At 45.8% G+C, this 19,126-nt stretch overlaps 1 protein-coding gene across 1 annotated transcript; it reads left to right on the top strand.

Annotated features, from left to right (window-relative positions):
* Nucleotides 1-1,395: 1,395 nt before the first annotated feature.
* On the top strand, nt 1,396-17,557 carry KCNG4 (potassium voltage-gated channel modifier subfamily G member 4). The gene is made up of 3 exons (XM_066194715.1): nt 1,396-1,462; nt 2,306-3,105; nt 15,707-17,557. Exons 2-3 carry the CDS (start codon nt 2,356-2,358, stop codon nt 16,490-16,492), a joined length of 1,536 nt encoding a protein of 511 aa, XP_066050812.1. The 5' UTR covers nt 1,396-1,462; nt 2,306-2,355; the 3' UTR covers nt 16,493-17,557.
* Nucleotides 17,558-19,126: the final 1,569 nt, after the last annotated feature.

Here is a 19,126-nt window from a genome sequence, read left to right as displayed (position 1 = left end):
GGATTTAAGTGATCCTGAGCTGTGCTCCCAGAACTCCGTAGCCTTCAGGCATCTGTCTGGTCTTTCTCTGTGGATGGCATAATTAGGGCTTGAGTGAAAACCCCAGTGGTGAAGCCTGATAAGAAATTAATCCTGTGGGCACCACGTGAGCCCGGAGAGATGTGCCCCAAAAGTCCAATTAGCAAAGGCTTCCTGTCCTGGGTTTTGGCACAGCCTCGCTCAGGGCTGGCAAAGAGCTGAGGAGCAGCAGCTTCCTCAGGGCTTCAGCAGCCCCTCACACATCACAGCCGTGAGCAGCACCTGCACTTTGTCCCCATCTCATTTCTCCTGGTGACCTTCACACTCCCAGTAGGACATTGAAACCCCACAGACTCCCACATCTCTCTGGAAACAGACACAAACCAAGGCTTTTCTCACTGCCTGGGGAGCCCCACAGAGGGCACTTGTCCACAGAACCTGACCCCAGGTTTCCTCTAACACCAAACAAAATTTGTGTGCAAAATTTGTGTGCCATCCCAATTGCAGAACCCAAAAGCGTTACAGCCAGCCCAGCCCCCTACAGCCACGCATGAACAAAGAGAGGAAACGACAAGGTTTGATTTCCCATCATGTGCAAAGGGAAACGGAAAAAGTTCTCGGCTGTTGGAAAAGCTCTGCAATCTGGAAAAGAGAGTGCTCGGCACCTGTGCTTTACAAGCCACAGATCCTTTCTTTTATGGGAGGAAAACACTTCCCTAACAGCCAAAGGAATGCTGAGGCACAGCATCCATGGACCCTCCAAATTCCCTTTTCCATCTGGGGATATTAAAGAGCAAATCCCAGCTTCAAGAGGGGTGCAGGTCGTGGAAATCACTGCTGAGAAATCTGAGTGGTTTCTCCAGACCAAGCCACTGTAGCATGACTATGATGGAAGGAGTTAATAGACACTGAAATTGTTTCATTAAGTAGATTTGCCAGAAATTACTGATTATTAAACCTCATTAGCCGGGGACTTGTACTCCATGTTCTTCCCCAGTTGCTGCCTGCTGCCTGCTGGATACACGGAGGGATGCTGGAGAGATTATTCCTAAGCCCTTCCCCCTCCCCTCTCCCCTCCTCTTCCAGGACCACATTGGCAGTCCCGGGGGAAAGAGAGGAGAGCCAGGGAGAGGACAGGAGCCACCAGCTCTGCCTCAGCATCTTCCACCAGCAAAGCCCCAGGAGGAGAGGAGCTGCCCCTCAGGACCCCTCTGCTGAGCATCCCTTAGCACAACATATGTTACACCAACACACAGGGCTGCTTTCCCCTCCCAGGAAAGAAGAGAAGGAGGAAGAGGGAAGAGAGCCAGCTGCAGAGTGCTCCAGGGATTTTCCATGTAATCAATCCCGGTCCGTACCCCCAGGAGCTGCGGCCGGACCCTGCTCCGTGTGCGGCATGTGAGCAACACCCGCGGGGCAGCCGGCAGCTGCCCCTGCTCTGCTGGTAAGTGACTTCGGCAAACTTTCCTTGCAGTGTTAGGGAAGGAAAAAAAAGTGCTTTTTAATCTCTAGGGGCTACGGGCAAAACCAGGGGTTTGTCCCTGAAAGGAGGCGGGGAGTGTTTCAATCGCTGCCCCGCTCCGAGCTGAGAAAACACTTTCCGCCAGTTTAACAAAGTTTTCCCGGCGGTGGGCAAAGGTTCCCCTCCAACTTCTCAGCAATTTGCAGTGGAACGGGGTCGGGTTGTTCAGAATAGCCATCATTTAGACAGAACTTCCCCACTTTAAGGCGTTCTGTAAACCTCTCCCGGCTAATCCTTGCAACCCCCCCGAGAGGCAGAACGGGCGTGCAGCGAGAGGCAGAGGAACCTCAGCCCGAGCAGTCCAGTGAAAGCAATTAGGAACTTCGCATCCAGCCGATGGCAGGTAATTGACCACTCTATCTCTAATAACTATTAAGCAGCTTAGTTGAGTTAGCGCGTGGTTGAGGGTTTATAGAAATTAGAAAGCGAAGCGACAGCGACCGGGAAATACCGAAATGACGGTGCCCAGAGCTGCCGGGAGAAGAGCCCGAGGTGTTCCCGTCTGGATTTGCAGGCACCCGAGCCCGGGCGATAACTATGAATGAGGCTGTGGCTCTGCTCCGTGTTGCCAGACAACCAATGAGGCTGCAAAGCAAAGCTCATTCACGGGCTGCAGGCTTCAGCAACGAGCACAGAGGTGACTTTTACTTACAAAACAGGAACACTCATTAATTTTGTGACTGAGGAAAGTGGCTGGAAGCACCTTTTCTCTCGCAGTAACCTCTGCTATGTTTTCTCCTCCTCCCTGTGTCTCCTGGCTGACAGATCCCCCTGCTCTGATGCCGCTCTGGATGTCCCGGTGAGAACTCTTAGAGATGCCTATTCTCTCCAGAGGCAGCGACCAAGACTACAGCAACATCAGCTACAACTCCTGCAATTCCTTGAGCCACTTCCTTCCCATCTGCGTTGAAACCCCTTCTGTCAAGGGGGTCCACTACCAGAGAGCCAGGAGGATTTACCACCCCGACCAAGTGTCTGCAGTCGACCTGAAGACAGAGATCATGATCAATGTTGGAGGCATCAAGTACCTGCTGCCTTGGAGCACTTTGGACGAATTTCCCCTGACCAGGCTGAGCAAACTAAAGCTTTGCAGCAGCTACGAAGAAATCATCCAGCTGTGCGACGATTACGACGAGGACACCCACGAGTTCTTCTTTGACAGGAACCCCAACGCTTTTGGGATGATTGTCAGCTTCCTAGCCGCGGGCAAGCTGATGCTCTTGAGAGACATGTGTGCCTTGTCTTTCCAGGAGGAGTTGAGGTACTGGGGCATTGAGGAATCCAACCTGGAGAACTGCTGCTTTCGGAAACTGTTCCAGAAGCTGCAGGAGCTGGCCGAGATCCGCAAGGAAGAGGAGCTCCGGAGGAGCAAGGAGGCTTCGTGTGTCTTGGATGAGAAAACCAGGTTTGGGCAGTTCATGAACAGACTCAGAGACATGGTGGAAAACCCCCAGTCAGGACTGCCGGGAAAAGTCTTTGCTTGTCTCTCCATCCTCTTTGTGGCCACCACAGCTATCAGCCTTTGTGTGAGCACAATGCCAGACTTAAGAGCTGAAGAAGACAGGGTAAGTCAGTCCTTCTTAGCTGGTCTAACCACAGAATTAATTCTGGCACAGTGTGTGACAGAAAACTCAGCAATGGCTCGAATTATTTCTATCATTTTCAAGTGATATCACGTTTAGAATAATGGGAACAAGTATTATGCTGATTTTTAGCTAAAATACAAGAAAGGTTTTGGACAGAGCAGGTATTTCAGCTCTCCAATACAGAGCTGTTTTTCCTTCTTGAGAAGCAGCTGCCACTGTAAGATTAACTTGTTAGCACTGAGACTCTCCAACTGACATTGTGGAGTTTTCAAGATGCTTCACTCTCTAGTTACAGGCAATCTCTCCTTTGGACACATCAGCTGCAGAAATATTTTCCTCTGGCATCTTTACTTTTAAAACAGCTGGGTATCTTCCCTTGTGATAAAACTTTCAGATGCTTAAAGGGGGAGAAATATTCATTGATTTTTATATCTTACATTTCTGTAGTTGCATAAAGATTGAAGGATGAGAGACAGATGAAGTATTTTTGCACATTCTGATACTTAAAAGCTGTGCCTCCAAAAATCTCAATTCCATGCTAAGAGAATTCTGTATTTGCCCCAGATATATGTACATATTGTAGGAGCAATACCAAGCACTGTCTGAACTGCTAACTGCATTTAAACCCTTCCCAAAGAACTCATCCACATTAATTCAGGGCAAATAAATCAAGCCCGTATCACACATGAAGGATCTTCTCTGTAGCATTGTTGTAAATATTTCAGCATTTAAAAGATTTATTTTTGTAATAATGGACCAGAGGAAAAGCAAGAATCCAAAGTTATTTCACATGTGGTAAAGTCCAAATTCATCAAATAACCTTGACTAATCTCTGTAATGAATTCTGCACTTCATTTGCAAATTGCCTTTCCAAAAGTGCTGAGGAAATCTGTGATAAATAAACCCCCTGCCCCAACCCCTGCTGTAAGACAAGACACTCCTCAGAGTGTCACATATTGATGAATAAAGTCATCTTTACATTTATAGCACAGCCTGGTGTGCACGAGACAAAAATCTGGATCTCTTTTACTGCTCAAGCCATTGGTCAAAGCAGCCTTGTCATGGTTAAAATATATCCTGATATTTGATGTCCTGGAATAAAACTGAGGACTGCACATAGGGCTGAAATCTAAGATCATTCCCTGTTCCATTTTCACCCCTTGGATATTAACTTCCATTTGCTCAGGAAGGCTCCAGCCTTTCAAGAATAAGCCTGGTGCTCTTGCAGCCTTCCTCAGCTATTACTTTTTGGCTGAAAAAAGGAAAAAAAAAAAAAAAAACAAAAAACTGTGTTCACAGGAAAAGCTGTTAACACTGTTCCAATTCCTCTTCCAAGGAAGTACTTTAAATATAGAACATCCTTCTTCCACTCGATGTACAAACATTACAAACTCTGCTCCAGCAAGTGCTTCCTACTAACTTTGCTAATGGAAGTGGCTCGATGATTTTTATCGTCATTTCCCAACCACGGCAGGAAAAGCTTTGATAAATAAGCCCCATGCTAAAGAACCAGCCCATGAGCAGAGATCTGCTGGATGTGAGGGGTGGTGTGTTTCAAAAATAATTTACTAAGTTAGAAAGAGGAGCCTGCTGAGGATTGTAAGTGTGTCTGGGAGCTCCTGGATTTCCTATAAAACAAGGATGGCATTACTACTTAGAGATTTGCATATATACCAGTACTTTAAAAACAAGCAAACTGCATCAAAACGAGCTCAAAAGATGGATTGTTGAAAGAGCAGGGGAGAGGATGAAGGATTAGCTTGAGGAAAGGACCACATTTGTTCAAATATTTGGAAACATTCCATAATTTACACCCACAGCCTAATGCACTTTGTCATCGTGCCCCAGAAGACAGAGTATTAAAAGTCCTGTTCTTTGAATTATGGGATGTTCTGCCACAGGAAGCATAGGGGAATCTACGAGACAAAATACTCATGCCTTGTGGAAAAGCAGAGAATCTGAACTACTAACAAGCAGTTTTGGCATCCCTAAATTTCCATCCCTAAATTCTTAGCCTGCAACAACTAAGATTTCCTGACTGGGATCTCAAAAGAGCATTTTAACTAGAGCTGGACAAATAACTCCATGAAGTTAATTGACTAAAATTAGGACTTCTTGGCTGCAGCTGAGTCATACTTAGCAGAATCAACTCTCGGTTGATTTGTAACTCAGAACAGTTCACTGACCTCAGAGTGATTTCAAGATGGGGCTACATTTACCAGCACCTGAGACAGGCATGCAGGACCTGAAATTTTCACTTTTTGGGCTGAACACAAAGATGATTTAATATCTGTTTGCTCAGTGGCAGAAAACAGTCAAATTCCTTCACAAAGTTTCTGAACAATCTGAAATTCCACACCTGAACTCAAAGATGCCCTAATCGTGAGGTATATTCAATTCTGAGTTAAAGCTTGGCAAAAGATCTGAGGTAAATGTCCTTAAAAGTTCTGCAAGGATTCATTTTCCAATGTCACCAACACTTGAAATTGAATTCATCCACATTACCCATTCTGAAAAACAGACAAAAAAAGGCTTTACCTCTGTACCACTCTAGGGTCCTGTTCCTCCTCCTCACAGCCACATTAAGAGAATGAAAACTGGCTGGACTCCAGCTCAAGAAGGATCAGAGTCAAAAAAAGAAAGTAAAAAAAAAAAAAAAAAAAAAAAAAAAAAAAAAAAAAAAAAAAAAAGGGAAAAATAATGCAAGGTGACTTCCACTTGACTCACTTGGCTCAGAGGCTGCTGATCCCACCCTGCAGGCACAGCAGATCCCTCGTCCTTTCAGCAGCTGCTGAGCCAGCTCTGCTCAGAAGGGAGGAAAAGCTGCCTGGGCAGGCAGAAGAGCAACCAGGAGTCCTCAGCATGCGAGGGAAAGTGAAAACTCCCCTCCGTCTCCGAGAGAGGGATGGCGGGGAGCCAAGAGAGAGCATCTGCATCAGGGAAACCCAGTCACCCTGGCAACCAGAGGGGAGGGAAGGAGCCATCGCCAGGGCCAGCACAGGGGGCGGGAGGGGGAGCTTCCAGTCGGGAGTGCAGCTAAAAGCAGAAATAAAGGAGGAGTTGTTATAAGCCACACCGTCCACACGCCCCAGAATATGTCAAATGGCATTTAGGAACCTCCTCATGGAAGAAAAAAACACGGATATCTGAGCAAACATTTCTGTAAGTTTATATAGTCTATGCACACGCTGTGAATTCCAACCCAGAGAGAACAGCCCCCAGGTGAAGAGTGAGCAAAAAGTTCAGCAAAGATGTGGAGTAGCAAAGGAACAGCTCTGGTGAGCTCAAGTTTGAGTCTGACCATGAAATAAATATACAAAAGGTTTGATTATTTATGAGGCTAAGGAAAGAGCAGCAAGGTTATGTTTTTTAGGAATAAAACAACAGCATGATCACAATCTCCAGGGGAGAATACATCCTTGTATATATCCTTGTATGTATCCTAATAATCCACCCTTGCCCATGATACTTGCACCAGTTCTTTATGGAGCTCAAAGTGTCTTTGGTAAAAAAGCACATTTAATGTCATCAATGTGCAGTAATCAAGGCACGTAGAGATAGAAAAAAAAAGGGCATATTTAGAGGTGAGGAAATCTGTTATTGATCTGAACAGGCAGCTTGAGAGAACTGCAAATCTGAACTGGAGACCAAGCATACAGGATAGGCAAACTGAAGTGACAAAATTCACCAGTATCACCCTCAAATGAAGAAATTCAGATCATCCCACTAGAGACAGGACAGAAATCCCATCAAAGCCTCCCTGAAAGTCCCAGTGCCACATGAGAGTTACAATCAGGATCTAAGTGGGGTCACTGAAACAGCCACTGCTCAGCACATCCAACCCAAGGGGGAAAAAAACATCATTACACCAGAAAGCTGCAGAAGGGCCTGGAGAGGGAGAACACTTTGAAGTACTCTTGGGACTTTCCTTAGGACGAGATATTTCGTTTAATAAGTCCCTAAAATTGGCATCCTCTAGAGAAGTGACTCAGCAGAAAGGCTGCAGCAAGGTCTGTACCTGAGGAAGACAGCAAATCAAGGTCAGGGGGAAGAAAACCCCCAGGTATTTCCATTCCCTGACCTTGTTACTACTAATTTTTGTGTTTGCTCTCAGCTGACCTTGAGAAGCTTGGAATTGCTTTAGGTATTTTATAGGACCCAATGAAACAAAATCATCATAAGCTGCAGCCACTGTTGTTCCAGGTGAAGGTCTTATCCTGAAACACAGAATACTCATTTTTTTAAAAGTTTCTTTTCCTGGGATCATTTGGTTATGTGAAAATCGAGTTCCTTTTAAAAGAGTGAGTTTCGAGGCTCTGGTTGCATTTAGAATCCAGAAAACATGGACAGATGAGGAGAACCCAGTACTTAATGTATAGAACCACTTTTAAATTATTTTTTTTTATTCTACACCATTTTTCTGGAGGCCTTGAATAGTTTTTTAATGCTTGATTTGCTGAAGTTGTCTGTATGGTACTAAAGAATATTTGGCTTGCACACCGGGGGAAACTGTCGAGAAACAGGTTTTCTTTAAAGCTGGAATAATTTTACTTTACAGGGGGGAAAAGAACCCAATTTATTTGCCTTATTGTGAAGAGAAAGAAAATGTAATGCTCATTTAAAGTGTAAGACTATAAAGGCATCTCTATACATGCTTATCTATAAATATGCTGCTATATGCATATGACTTGAAATTACTTGGAGCAAGATAATGCTCGATGTGCTTTGGCTTTATTGGATCTGCTCAAGCACTATATTCTGGGTTCTTATCAGGTCACTTTCTGCAGACAATCCCACTCTTAAATTGCCCAAGCATCCAGTGCAATTCTGAGTTTTTCTGACCATTTTGATCAGCAAGGAAAGTAGAAAAATAGAAATTACGGTGCTTCAGTGGAGCACCACGGACCTCCTGGTCTAGCTGTACTCAGCACAGCAGAACCCAGATAATTTGTGTGCTTCATGATCTGAATTAGATAAATTAATAATGATTGAAGAAAGGTTAAATAAAGCCATTAAACAACAGAAATCAGAATATTCAAACCTGAGACTTTGATATATTTGCAAATTATTGCTTTGTGGCTTCTGCCTTTTTTTTGAGGTCAGAAACACCGGGAGCTTTGACCCTGAAATTGCATCATTACGTTAAGACCCTGATTTCAGAGTTCCACGTTATCAGTGACCATTTCCCAGGCAATCATACCCAGAATTGCATAATTCAGCACTGAGTCTGTTATATACAGCCCTGACAGGGTTCATATCCCTTCAGCCCTGCTCTCCAGGGCACAGCCAAAAGGGCACTGCGGGGGTGGGCACTGCCAACCATCTGTGCCCCGGCTCAGCCCCCCTGCCACACAAAACGAGTGTCTGCACACACTCCTGACCTCCCTGCCACACAAAACGAGTGTCTGCACACACTCCTGACTCCCCCTGCCACACAAAACGAGTGTCTGCACACACTCCTGACCCCCCTGCCACACAAAACGAGTGTCTGCACACACTCCTGACCCCCCTGCCACACAAAACGAGTGTCTGCACACACTCCTGATCCCCCTGCCACACAAAACGAGTGTCTGCACACACTCCTGACCCCCCTGCCACACAAAACGAGTGTATGCACACACTCCTGACCTCCCTGCCACACAAAACGAGTGTCTGCACACACTCCTGACTCCCCTGCCACACAAAACGAGTGTCTGCACACACTCCTGACTCCCCTGCCACACAAAACGAGTGTATGCACACACTCCTGACCTCCCTGCCACACAAAACGAGTGTCTGCACACACTCCTGACCCCCCTGCCACACAAAACCAGTGTCTGCACACACTCCTGACTCCCCCTGCCACACAAAACGAGTGTCTGCACACACTCCTGACCCTTCAGGGAGAGAATTCACCCTGCCTGGCTTCCCAAAGCTGGTGTCCAGTGGTCAGAAAGCACAATTAGACATTATTAGTTTGCCTGGTGTTCATCCTCTTTTGGCTGTGTCCCAGCAGGGCCAAGGCTCCCAGCTTTGCACGCCATCCTGGGGGGGCACCCAGCTGTTCCAGCTGTTCTGCACTGGACAGTGCACCAACAGCTGTGCAGTGGGCCAGCACATGTGTCCCTCACTGGGAATCAGGATTTCCTTCCCCTCTTGCTGCTTTCAGGGTGGTAATAGTTATAAAAGCTTGTTTCCTCACCTGACTCTCCTCAAGGGGTTCAGGTCAGTGTTTAATTAAATGCCGTCTTTGGGAAGATGGGTGCTCCCTTTCATGGAGGCATTCCATCTTTGGAAAACTCTGTTTGAAGCTAATTTATCCTCCAAGTTTCTTCCCACAGTGTCAGCATCTCTCAATAGCACCAGAATCTTCCCTCAGAACAGATTAAACCACATTTGGGAAGCCCCTGTACTCCAGAGTTACAATAAGAAGGAATTTCCGCTCTGAAGAATTTACAGTGCAGTGAGAAAAGGAACAAAGAAACAGTAACAGGCAAAATGTACTGACCAGCAGCAAAACTGTCAGTTGAAGGTTATCCCCCCAGGTCCAGATAAATTCCTTGTCATTTTGACTATACTGCTCTTCACAGTTACAAAATTGTCTGTTAGATTTCTTACTAGAAAAGCAAGAAAAAAGTTTACTCTTTCACATCTTTCTGCTAACGCCAACACTTTGGAGTCACCAACTGGTTTAAATCAAACTCAGCTTCTTCAGGCTGACACTCACTGTGGTTGCAGACTAAGGACCCAAGCTTAAAAGTTAATTGTAATATTTTATTTGAGGTACACTTCTGCCCCAGAGGGGATAATTATTTGTTGGACACAGAGCATTAATTTCTTTCTCTGATCTTTCTAATGCCCACATTAATACAATACCAATATTAGTTTAGTTTCCTCAAATGTTGTAGTTGTAGTAATTGTCTCCCTAAGTCCAGGCTTCTTTCCCATCAGGCAGAACAAGTGGGAACTCATTGTGTTCTCAGAATACGCAGCACTGCTTTAACAAGCTCATCATTCCTTAAATCAGGTGAGAGTGTCTTTCTCGGCAGGCTGTAACCTTCTGGTTTTATTGCATCAGGCTGAAAGCATAAATCCAAGAGCTGATGTGATCCATAACACAGGGTTTTCAAGCTCTCCCTTCCCCATCCTTTGATTCAGCAGAGCGAGGTTTAATTATTCAAATAACAGCGTCAATGCGGCCGCAGTGATTCAGCAGTACCTGCAGCACTGCAGCTGGATCCCGGAGCTCAGGTATGCAGGACTGGCACCACATTTCCTAACCGAGCCATCGCCTCACAGCCAAAAGGGATTTCTGCCCTGTATCTGTTCATTTCCTGCTGCCAACGGGATAAGAACAGCCTGGAGCCAGCTGGGTAGCTCAGATCCCTACACCCAGGTCTTGCTCTGCCTCTGCTCCCTCCTCACCCTTCTCGAGACTTGCAGCCCACCCTGTATTCCCACTGCCTTGGGTCTGTGGGCAGGCAAGGGCAAGAACCAAAGCTCGTTTTTTCACCATCTCATTAGTTTGTGTTTTTCACACAAAGGGAATTGCTCAGGGAGAAGCTCTAGACCAGGACGCACTGCCCAGGTATGGACTGAGAAGCGCAAAAGGCTGGAAAACATCCCCCCACCCAGGAAATGGGAACCTTGGGCTTAGAGAGGCCAGTTTTACATCCAAATCCTGCACCTAGAGGGCTGGCTGGTTTTGGCCAAAGGGCCAGGCTGCAGCAAGAGCAGTCCTGCTGGGATAAGTGCTGGACAGCACAAGCTGGCAGAAGGCAGGTCGGGAGCCACAGCACAGGCTGATCCCATCTGCTGCCACTCCCGTGGACACTGGCCTCTGTCCACAGTGCAGCGTGTGCATCACAGCAAGGATCTGAGCAGCAGCCTGGCCGTGCCAAACTAAACCTGCCCCTGCCAGGATCAATTTAGCAGATGTGAACCGTGACCTTGAAGCAGCCACAGAGGCTGGGTGCCATTCTGGCAGCATTCTGCAGTCCTTCCTCTGCAGAGGGATGAGATGGAGCAGGTCCTGTGAGCAGGGAAACTCCTCTAGGACTCCAATAGGATGGAGCATGTGCTCTCTGAGCTCCTGCCCTGCCTGGTTCTGGCTCTGTTAGGTGTGAGTCACTGAGCTCCAGGACAGCCTTTCCTCAGGAGTGATCACTGCTGCAGCTTGGGCAGAGCTGGCTGAGAACAGGGCTCAGATCCCTTCAGCCCAATGCTCATTTGTTTTGCAATGATGAGCCAGCTGGTTCCCACCAACATGCCCTGGGAATAACAATGTCTGCATGTTGGAATTCTGGAAACTTGGATTTGGGGATTTTAGTCTATAGTAATACATATGAGTCAAGATGGAGGATTTGGGGTGTTGTCTTTGTCCTTCTTCTTCACCTTCTTCTTCCTTCTTCTTCATGGGTTTGGGTGGTTTTCAGTAACTGGATGAAAAAGGTCCACATTGCGGGCCTTGGGTGGTCATTATTGGGTCAGAAATATAAATAATAGAGGTGTCACCTCCTTATTGGGTAATTAGGGCTGTAATAACCTTGGAAGGAGTTAGAAGTTCTCCGTTTTACCTTTTTTCTCTAACTTGCTAGTTGGAGCTCCCTCCCTGTGAGTCTGTAAATAGATAAGAAATAATAAACATTCAAGTCCAAACTTGAAATCTACATTTCCTGTGTATTATTCATCCTGACCTTGGCAGAAAAAAAGAAGCCAGAACCTTCACATTTGCATTCAGGGGTTCTGTCATGGCTTCTAGCTGGATTCAAGGACTTTCATCAGCTTGGCTTCATAAATAACATGAGATTCCTTGCTCACAATTGTGCTGTGTAAGCAACATGTATACCCTGTGCTGAGGTATGCATTGATTTCCACTCTAAGGCTCTGGAAATACGACATGATTCTGAAATAATCCAGACACTGATCAAGCTGTGCTTATTAGCAAAGTGTTCTACAAGCATTGGAGGAGTTTTTGCTATTTAACTTGGGAATAGATCATTTGACACAAGAAACATTTGGAATCACTGACACCCTCCTGAGCAGTGTTCCCTGGAAAGAACAGGAAGGACATCATGGGAAATGCTTTATTTTTCTTGTTTTACCTCCCAGACTCCACCCTGTTTATAGATTGTGAGAAATCCCAAATTACGCACCACAGAAAACAGGCTCAGATTGCTGCCAATAAACTTCCACTTAGAGTCAATCACACCCGGGGCAGAAAGTTGGTGCCTATCCGATTTTATCCTCACACAACTGCAGCACTGCACTCCCAACATAATGGGAACAGCAGCATTTTTTTCCTCATTGTACTTCAGATTAAGAGGGAATAAAGGGTAAATACCCACTGCAGAAGGTATTGGAGTAAATGCCTGGCAGTAGGAAACTCACTGGTGGATCAGGTAATGATTCAGAGCAAGTTTTCCAAAGCCTATTTAATTGTCAATTGTCTTAGAGTGCAGACAGGTGGGATACAGGTGATCAGCACAGAGCAGATTCTGAAGGAACAAGAACAGTTCTTTGGTGGCGTCATACAGTTATTCAATAATAATAAAGTTTTTCCTTGTCTAGAGCACATAAAAAAAGTGAGCAGCATCTGGAAACCAGCATGGATAGATGAGAGATGTATCTGCAGGGGAAATTCTGATTCAGTCTCCCGGGGCACAACCAAAATTATTGATGCATGTGAAGATATTATTTTCACTGGATGAGATTCATACCTGTTGTAAGTTAGGCTAGTGCTGCATAACTCTGGGGTCTGATTTTGTTTGTTATCCTAGATGTCATTACACTTTAATTAATGTTTCCTGACAAACTAAGAGGCTGGGTGATTTATCTCTTTTTATCTTGTGAGTGGCACATATCTCAAGCACATTTAGCCGGAATTCACAATTAGTGAATAAATTTCTTTTTTGCTGCCTCATCTCTGGAAGCATCCAAGGGCATGTTGGACAGGGCTTGGAGCAACCTGGTCTTTAAGGTCCGTTCTACCCAAACCATTCTGGGATTCTGTGAGTGGAAAACAGAAGCCAGGAGAGCTCCCTTGAGCAGCTCCTTCCTCTGGCTGTTGAGGGAACTGGGTTAACTGGACTCAGTACAGCTGTTCTTCTATTTTATTATGAACCTACTTCCCCCCCCCCCCCCCCCCCATTTAAAGAGAATTTAACAGAAATACCCTAAAATGAGCAATCTCACTGTAACACCATAAACTCCAGCACATCATCAAAGAACATGGAAAATAAACCACTCTCTTATATACCAGAGGGGGACAGTCAAAAGGAAGCTCGAATTTTTTTACTATCTCTGGTGGTAGAGGAGCTTGAAACAACTCCTTTGCTCCTTTGAGGTAGTTGATAAATCTAAGAAACCACTCAATATTTCAGGCACCGGGCTCAGTATATATCTTTTTACACACAAAATATTGTTTCATTCATTGCTGAGCCAAATGCTCATTTCATGCAGAAGATCAATACCAGGCCCTCATTTTATTACATTTATATCATAGGTTGTAGAATTTCTGCTGGAGGCAAGTTCCATAAATCCTGATAAATTCTTACATTGTTGAAAAGTAAATCTGCAGGATGAATAAAGTATAAAGAGTTACATACTCACTGCTGGGCCTGTCATAACTGTTCTCCCATCAAAGTCAGTGACAGGTTGAGTGCAGATTGATGTCAGGTGGTTTTGTTGAAAAAGCCCTCCCAAAATATGCTGTGGTCAGTTATAAATAAAACCTCATCTTCCTCTCTTGCTCACAGTCAGCACTACACCAGCCTGGAGCTTTTAGAGCTCCCACTCCACCATGAGCAGAACTGCAGCAGGAGAAAGAGCTCAGTGAAAAATTTGACTCAAAGATCTGGAAATAAAACCGCAAAGTTCTACTCTAGTTAATGGTGAGGTCAAGGGAGGGAGTTTATTGTGGTTTGTGTTGGCAGGTGCTGAACTCCAGAATATCCAAATGTGTCGGGTTTGCTCAGAAAGAGGAATTGTATAGAAGTTGTTTTGGCACAGAGGTTTCTTTTTTTTTGGACATTTAGGCAAAAAAAGCCTCTCATGGATCAGGGTATTTGGGCCATTCTGAAAGTAACTAATGGGAATGTGGTGGCAAAAAATTTTGAAATTTCCCACCGACACAGGGGCATCAGTATTTTGGTGAGAGCAGAGATTTGAAGTCAGAGTGTTCTGCTTCCTCTTTGGACAACACTTCTGAGAGCAACATAAAACACTGAGGTGTAAAAATCCTCAAAACTACTGGGAGAAACAGAAATTTGCTTTGGTGCTTGTTATTTCCTTCCCCCCCTTATTTCAATATTTGCTGCTTTTGAGCAGGATGTTCAAAAGGATGAAGAATGTTTGAAGACACTGACATTAGAGAGGGATATTCTATATAAATCAAGTCAGGTGCGTTCCATAATATATACAAATGTTCCTAATATATACAACATCCACATACAAACCCTTGGGATGAAATCCATCTCCCAAAGTGAAGTCAACGAGCATGTTCTCATTATGCTGACAGCACAAATTGCCTTCACTAAGTAAACATACATTTCCATAGGGAATACTGAGGTCACTGAGGGTGGCAGGAATTAAAAGTCTCCCAAACAGTCTCTACATTTCAACACCTTGAAATTCCACGCTCAGTTCAAAAGACACCCTAAATCTTAATGGTTAAACCTTCCAGCAAACAAAATTTCTTTTCTTCTATTTTCTAAGGAAGGAATAGGGAAAAACCCTGTGATGATCTGAGAGCGATGTCACCTGCAAATGTCTAAAGGCAAATAAATAACAGATGTACTGGGAATTCAGCCCAGCTAACAAAAAAATTGAATAAACCTTGATGGGAGCAATGAATAATTCAGAGGCCAGATCACTGGAGTGACCAGAGGCAGGTCTGTACAGAGTCCAGGCTGCACTGTACAAATAATTCAGGGCTCAGGAAGAGTGAGCACTGCATCACACAACTGCTGGTTGCAGGCAATCTCATCAAGCCCAGTCAGCAGCTCTGCAGACATCAATGCACCCCAGCCATGAGTGCAAATGGAGCCACAGCCTGACCCTGCATGCAGAGCCCTGGCAGGGCCAAGCCTTCATTAGCTTTTGTGGTGTTTCATTTTAGGAGTAAAATATGGGCTCGGTAGCTTACTGTGCAGAAAGGAAAAATCCCCAAACGGTGCCGCAGAGCTAAATTGAGCTGAGGGTTGGGGAAGGTAAAACATGCTCCTGAGCGGGAACCTCTGCTGGCCAGTTCTATAGCACAAAAAGACTTGTTACTCCCGAGTGCAGCAGAAAGTGGGAATTATTCAGGACTTACAGCTTGCATGCCAGGACTTCATACATAGATGGGTTTCATTCAAGCAGGTTGGAAGAAGCAACACAGTAAAATGAGGCAGGTGGGTAGACCTGTTTGTTCAGCTGTTTCATGTGCTCAAGATTCTCTGCACACAACTGAAGGACAGCTGCCACACTACCTGTGAGCTGGGGTTTGTTTATCTCTGCTACCAGTGACTCAGGCAGATCCATACTGCTTCTCCCTCAGTGTTTTTTGGATGCCAGCTCACAGACTGTTCTTTTGTTTACTTCCCTCTCTGCTTTGTGCCAGGGTGAGTGTTCCCAGAAGTGCTATTACATCTTCGTCATCGAGACCATCTGCGTGGCTTGGTTCTCCCTGGAGTTCTGCCTCCGCTTCATCCAGGCCAGGAGCAAGTGTCAGTTCTTCAAAGGCCCCCTGAACATCATTGACTTCTTGGCCATTTCCCCTTACTATGCCTCCCTCATCTTCTCCGAGGACGATGTCAGCGAAGAGGAGGACAGGCCGAGCAGCAACACGTACCTGGAGAAGGTGGGCTTGGTGCTGCGCGTGTTACGTGCCTTGAGGATCCTGTACGTCATGCGCCTTGCCCGGCACTCCCTGGGCCTGCAGACCCTGGGGCTCACCGTGCGCAAGTGCACGCGGGAGTTCGGCCTGCTGCTGCTCTTCCTGTGCGTGGCCGTCACCCTCTTCTCCCCCCTGGTGTACCTGGCTGAGAATGAGTCCGGCAGGGTGCTGGAATTCACCAGCATCCCCGCCTCGTACTGGTGGGCCATCATCTCCATGACCACCGTGGGCTACGGGGACATGGTGCCGCGGAGCGTGCCGGGCCAGATGGTGGCCCTCAGCAGCATCCTCAGTGGGATCCTCATCATGTCCTTCCCCGCCACCTCCATATTCCACACCTTCTCCCACTCCTACTCCCAGCTGCGCAAGGAGCACGAGCGGCTGCAGTCACGGCTGAGCCGAGCCAGGAACGCCAACCGCTCCGGGGAGAGTGACACCCTCAACGAGACTGACAGCCTGGGCCTGGAGGGACAGGCCTCCCCCATCAAATACATCTACACAGGGAACTGAGAATGATGTGTCCCCATCAAATACATCTACACGGGGAACTGAGAGTGGAGCACCCCTCAAACACAGGGAACTGATCCCAGGCCTCTCCCATCAAATACATCTACACAGGGAACTGAGGGTGGCGTCCCCATCAAATACATCTACACAGGGAACTGAGAGTGGCGTGTCCCATTAAATTCATCTACACAAGGATTTGAGCCTGGCGTTCCATCAAATACATCTACACAGGGAACTGATCCCAGGCCTCTCCCATCAAATACATCTACACAGGGAACTGAGCCTGGTGTCCCCATTAAATACATCTTCACAGGGGACTAGGCCTGGCCTGGGGAGTTCCCAAAAGCACCCACAGAAACGTGCACATGTGTGTGTCAGCAAAATACACAAAGCAAAGTAACAGTATAGGTTACAGTGCTATCTATCCTCTCTCCTGGCTTAGGTATAAACAGCAGCCGACCCAACAGAGCCAGCTCCAAAAGCCCCCCATGGAGCTGGAGGTTGGAAGAATGTAAAAAATCAGAGTTTATTCAGTGAAAAAATGCTCATTCTTCTCTATGGCTACCAAGAATAAACTTTGTCTCTACCACTCATGCACCTTGCTGAATACCTGGTACTGAATGAGTAACAAACAAACCAGCTTCTGTTGGCACAAACACACTTGTTATTTGATTTGCCTTTGAGTTTCCAGTGTTCTTGCAGTGAATATCCTGAGCCAGGCGTTAGGACACATTCTTTCAGGGCTACACACCAGTGTGGTTATCCACAGCTCATCCATCAGGCATACACATACAAAAACAAATTCTGTATTTAAAGCCAGTAACAAGCTTAAAATTAAACCGCTGTGTGTGACAGCTTTCAAAGTTTGCCTGTAGCCAGACGATCAATCTGCACCTAACAAATTGCACTGCTTCCTATAAAACACATACTGCTTGCAAGAGCATTTGCTTGAAATGCAGTTGTGGTCTGCAGACTGTAAACATATCATACTAGACAGCAAAAGTCTTCAAACTTCTTTTTCATATAACTATTTAAAATAAAAATGAGGAATAAAACAAGCCTAAGCTTACTGACCATATTAAAAAGCTTTGGTGTTATATTTTTTGTTGTTGTTGTTTTTGTTGAATGGTGATGGTTTCTCTGGAAGAAACATGAAAAAAACAGACTTCTTGAAAATGTGAGGATAGCTCAGAAGTATCCAAAGGTATAAATTGTAAAGAATAAGGGGAATGACTGCCTGAGAGGCAGTGGGAGTGGTTTCCTGATGGGAATGGATGATGCCCATTTTGGGATACCCACGTATAGCCAGAAGGAAGCAACAGGGCTTTGCAGAGGTCAGCAATGCTCCTTTAAGGAGCAACTGGATGGTTTTGTACAGTTTGGCCCTTTAGAAGGTGTGAATGTGACCAGTGAATTCCATAGAGGTCACAAGGCCAGGTGTGCACAGACACCTGTGTGTCCAGGGCCCGTGTCAGCCACAGTGTGAGAATCCCCACAGGCCTCAGACACGCTGAATTTCGGGTATGTATTTAAGCACTGAGATTAATCAAGGCCTAAATCAGTTTTTAATCAGATTTTCAGCTTTCATTACTCCATTTCTTAAACTTTGCCAAGGTCCCCATGTCCCTGTGATGGGGCAAAGCTCAGTGAAGGACCATTGACCAGGGCCAGCTTTTGGCAGGCACCCCTCCTACCCAGCCTGGTGCCACAGGGAGCAGGGGACACTGCCACTGGGGACACTTGCAGGCACTGCCCCGTCTCCCACCTGGACATCCAAACCCAGCCACCTGCAGAGTTCTGCAGCTCCCTGCAGGATCTGGGAGCCTTGCTGCTAAGCTGCTCCCCTCCCTCCAGCACAGCTGAGCTAGAGAAAAGCACAGTTGTTGGCACAACTGGGATGACGTGACTGGAATTAATCTCTTGGGCTTATCTTGCTACTGACCTTATGATTCCACCCAGAGAAACTGCAGCGGATTATTCATGGGGATGTTCCAACACAAGAGGAACAAGTTGCCTTTAGATGACAGGCATTTACATTTCCCCCTTTAATGTGCAGTTTCTGCTGGTTTATCCACAGGTCCATCTGATTTTTTAATTTCACAATTTTTTTTTTCTTTTTTTTTTCTTTTTTTCTTTTTTTTTTTTTTTTCCTGGCAATTCTCTGCAGTAGGTCCAGTGAGATGATAAATCAGACAAAATCCTCATCAGGACTATGAACCAAACCTCTCCAGGGTCCTGTGCCTGGTGATGCCACCTGCATTTCTCTGGAGATTCTGGTCTGGCAGTGCCAAATCCAGTGCTTGCTCCTGCTGACTGGTGGCTGCTGGGACACAAATCCTGATGCAGAATTTCTGCAGCTTTTAAAAAAACACTTCTAGCACTGACACACACTTCAGAGATACAATCAGGTAGGACAGCTGGTTTGTTTTTTTCCAAGTAACAATTTCCTTATTAGATTTGGAGGTAGTTCAACACCGTTGCACACAAAACTAGCCCAGCCAAGTGGTTCTAAAATTGTAGATTTTTGGTGAAATATTGAGAGGTTTTGTAACAGCTTCCTGTCCAACAGGTTGTGTGATGTAGGTGGGACTGTGGACTGTGACAGAAACCCAAACCCTGACTCAGCCAAGCGTTTAA

This window comes from Chamaea fasciata, unplaced genomic scaffold, assembly GCF_029207755.1.
Source record: "Chamaea fasciata isolate MVZ Bird 193981 ecotype frontalis unplaced genomic scaffold, bChaFas1.0.hap1 SCAF_12, whole genome shotgun sequence".
Lineage (NCBI taxonomy): Eukaryota > Metazoa > Chordata > Aves > Passeriformes > Sylviidae > Chamaea > Chamaea fasciata.
This window is presented reverse-complemented; position numbering and strand designations above follow the sequence as displayed.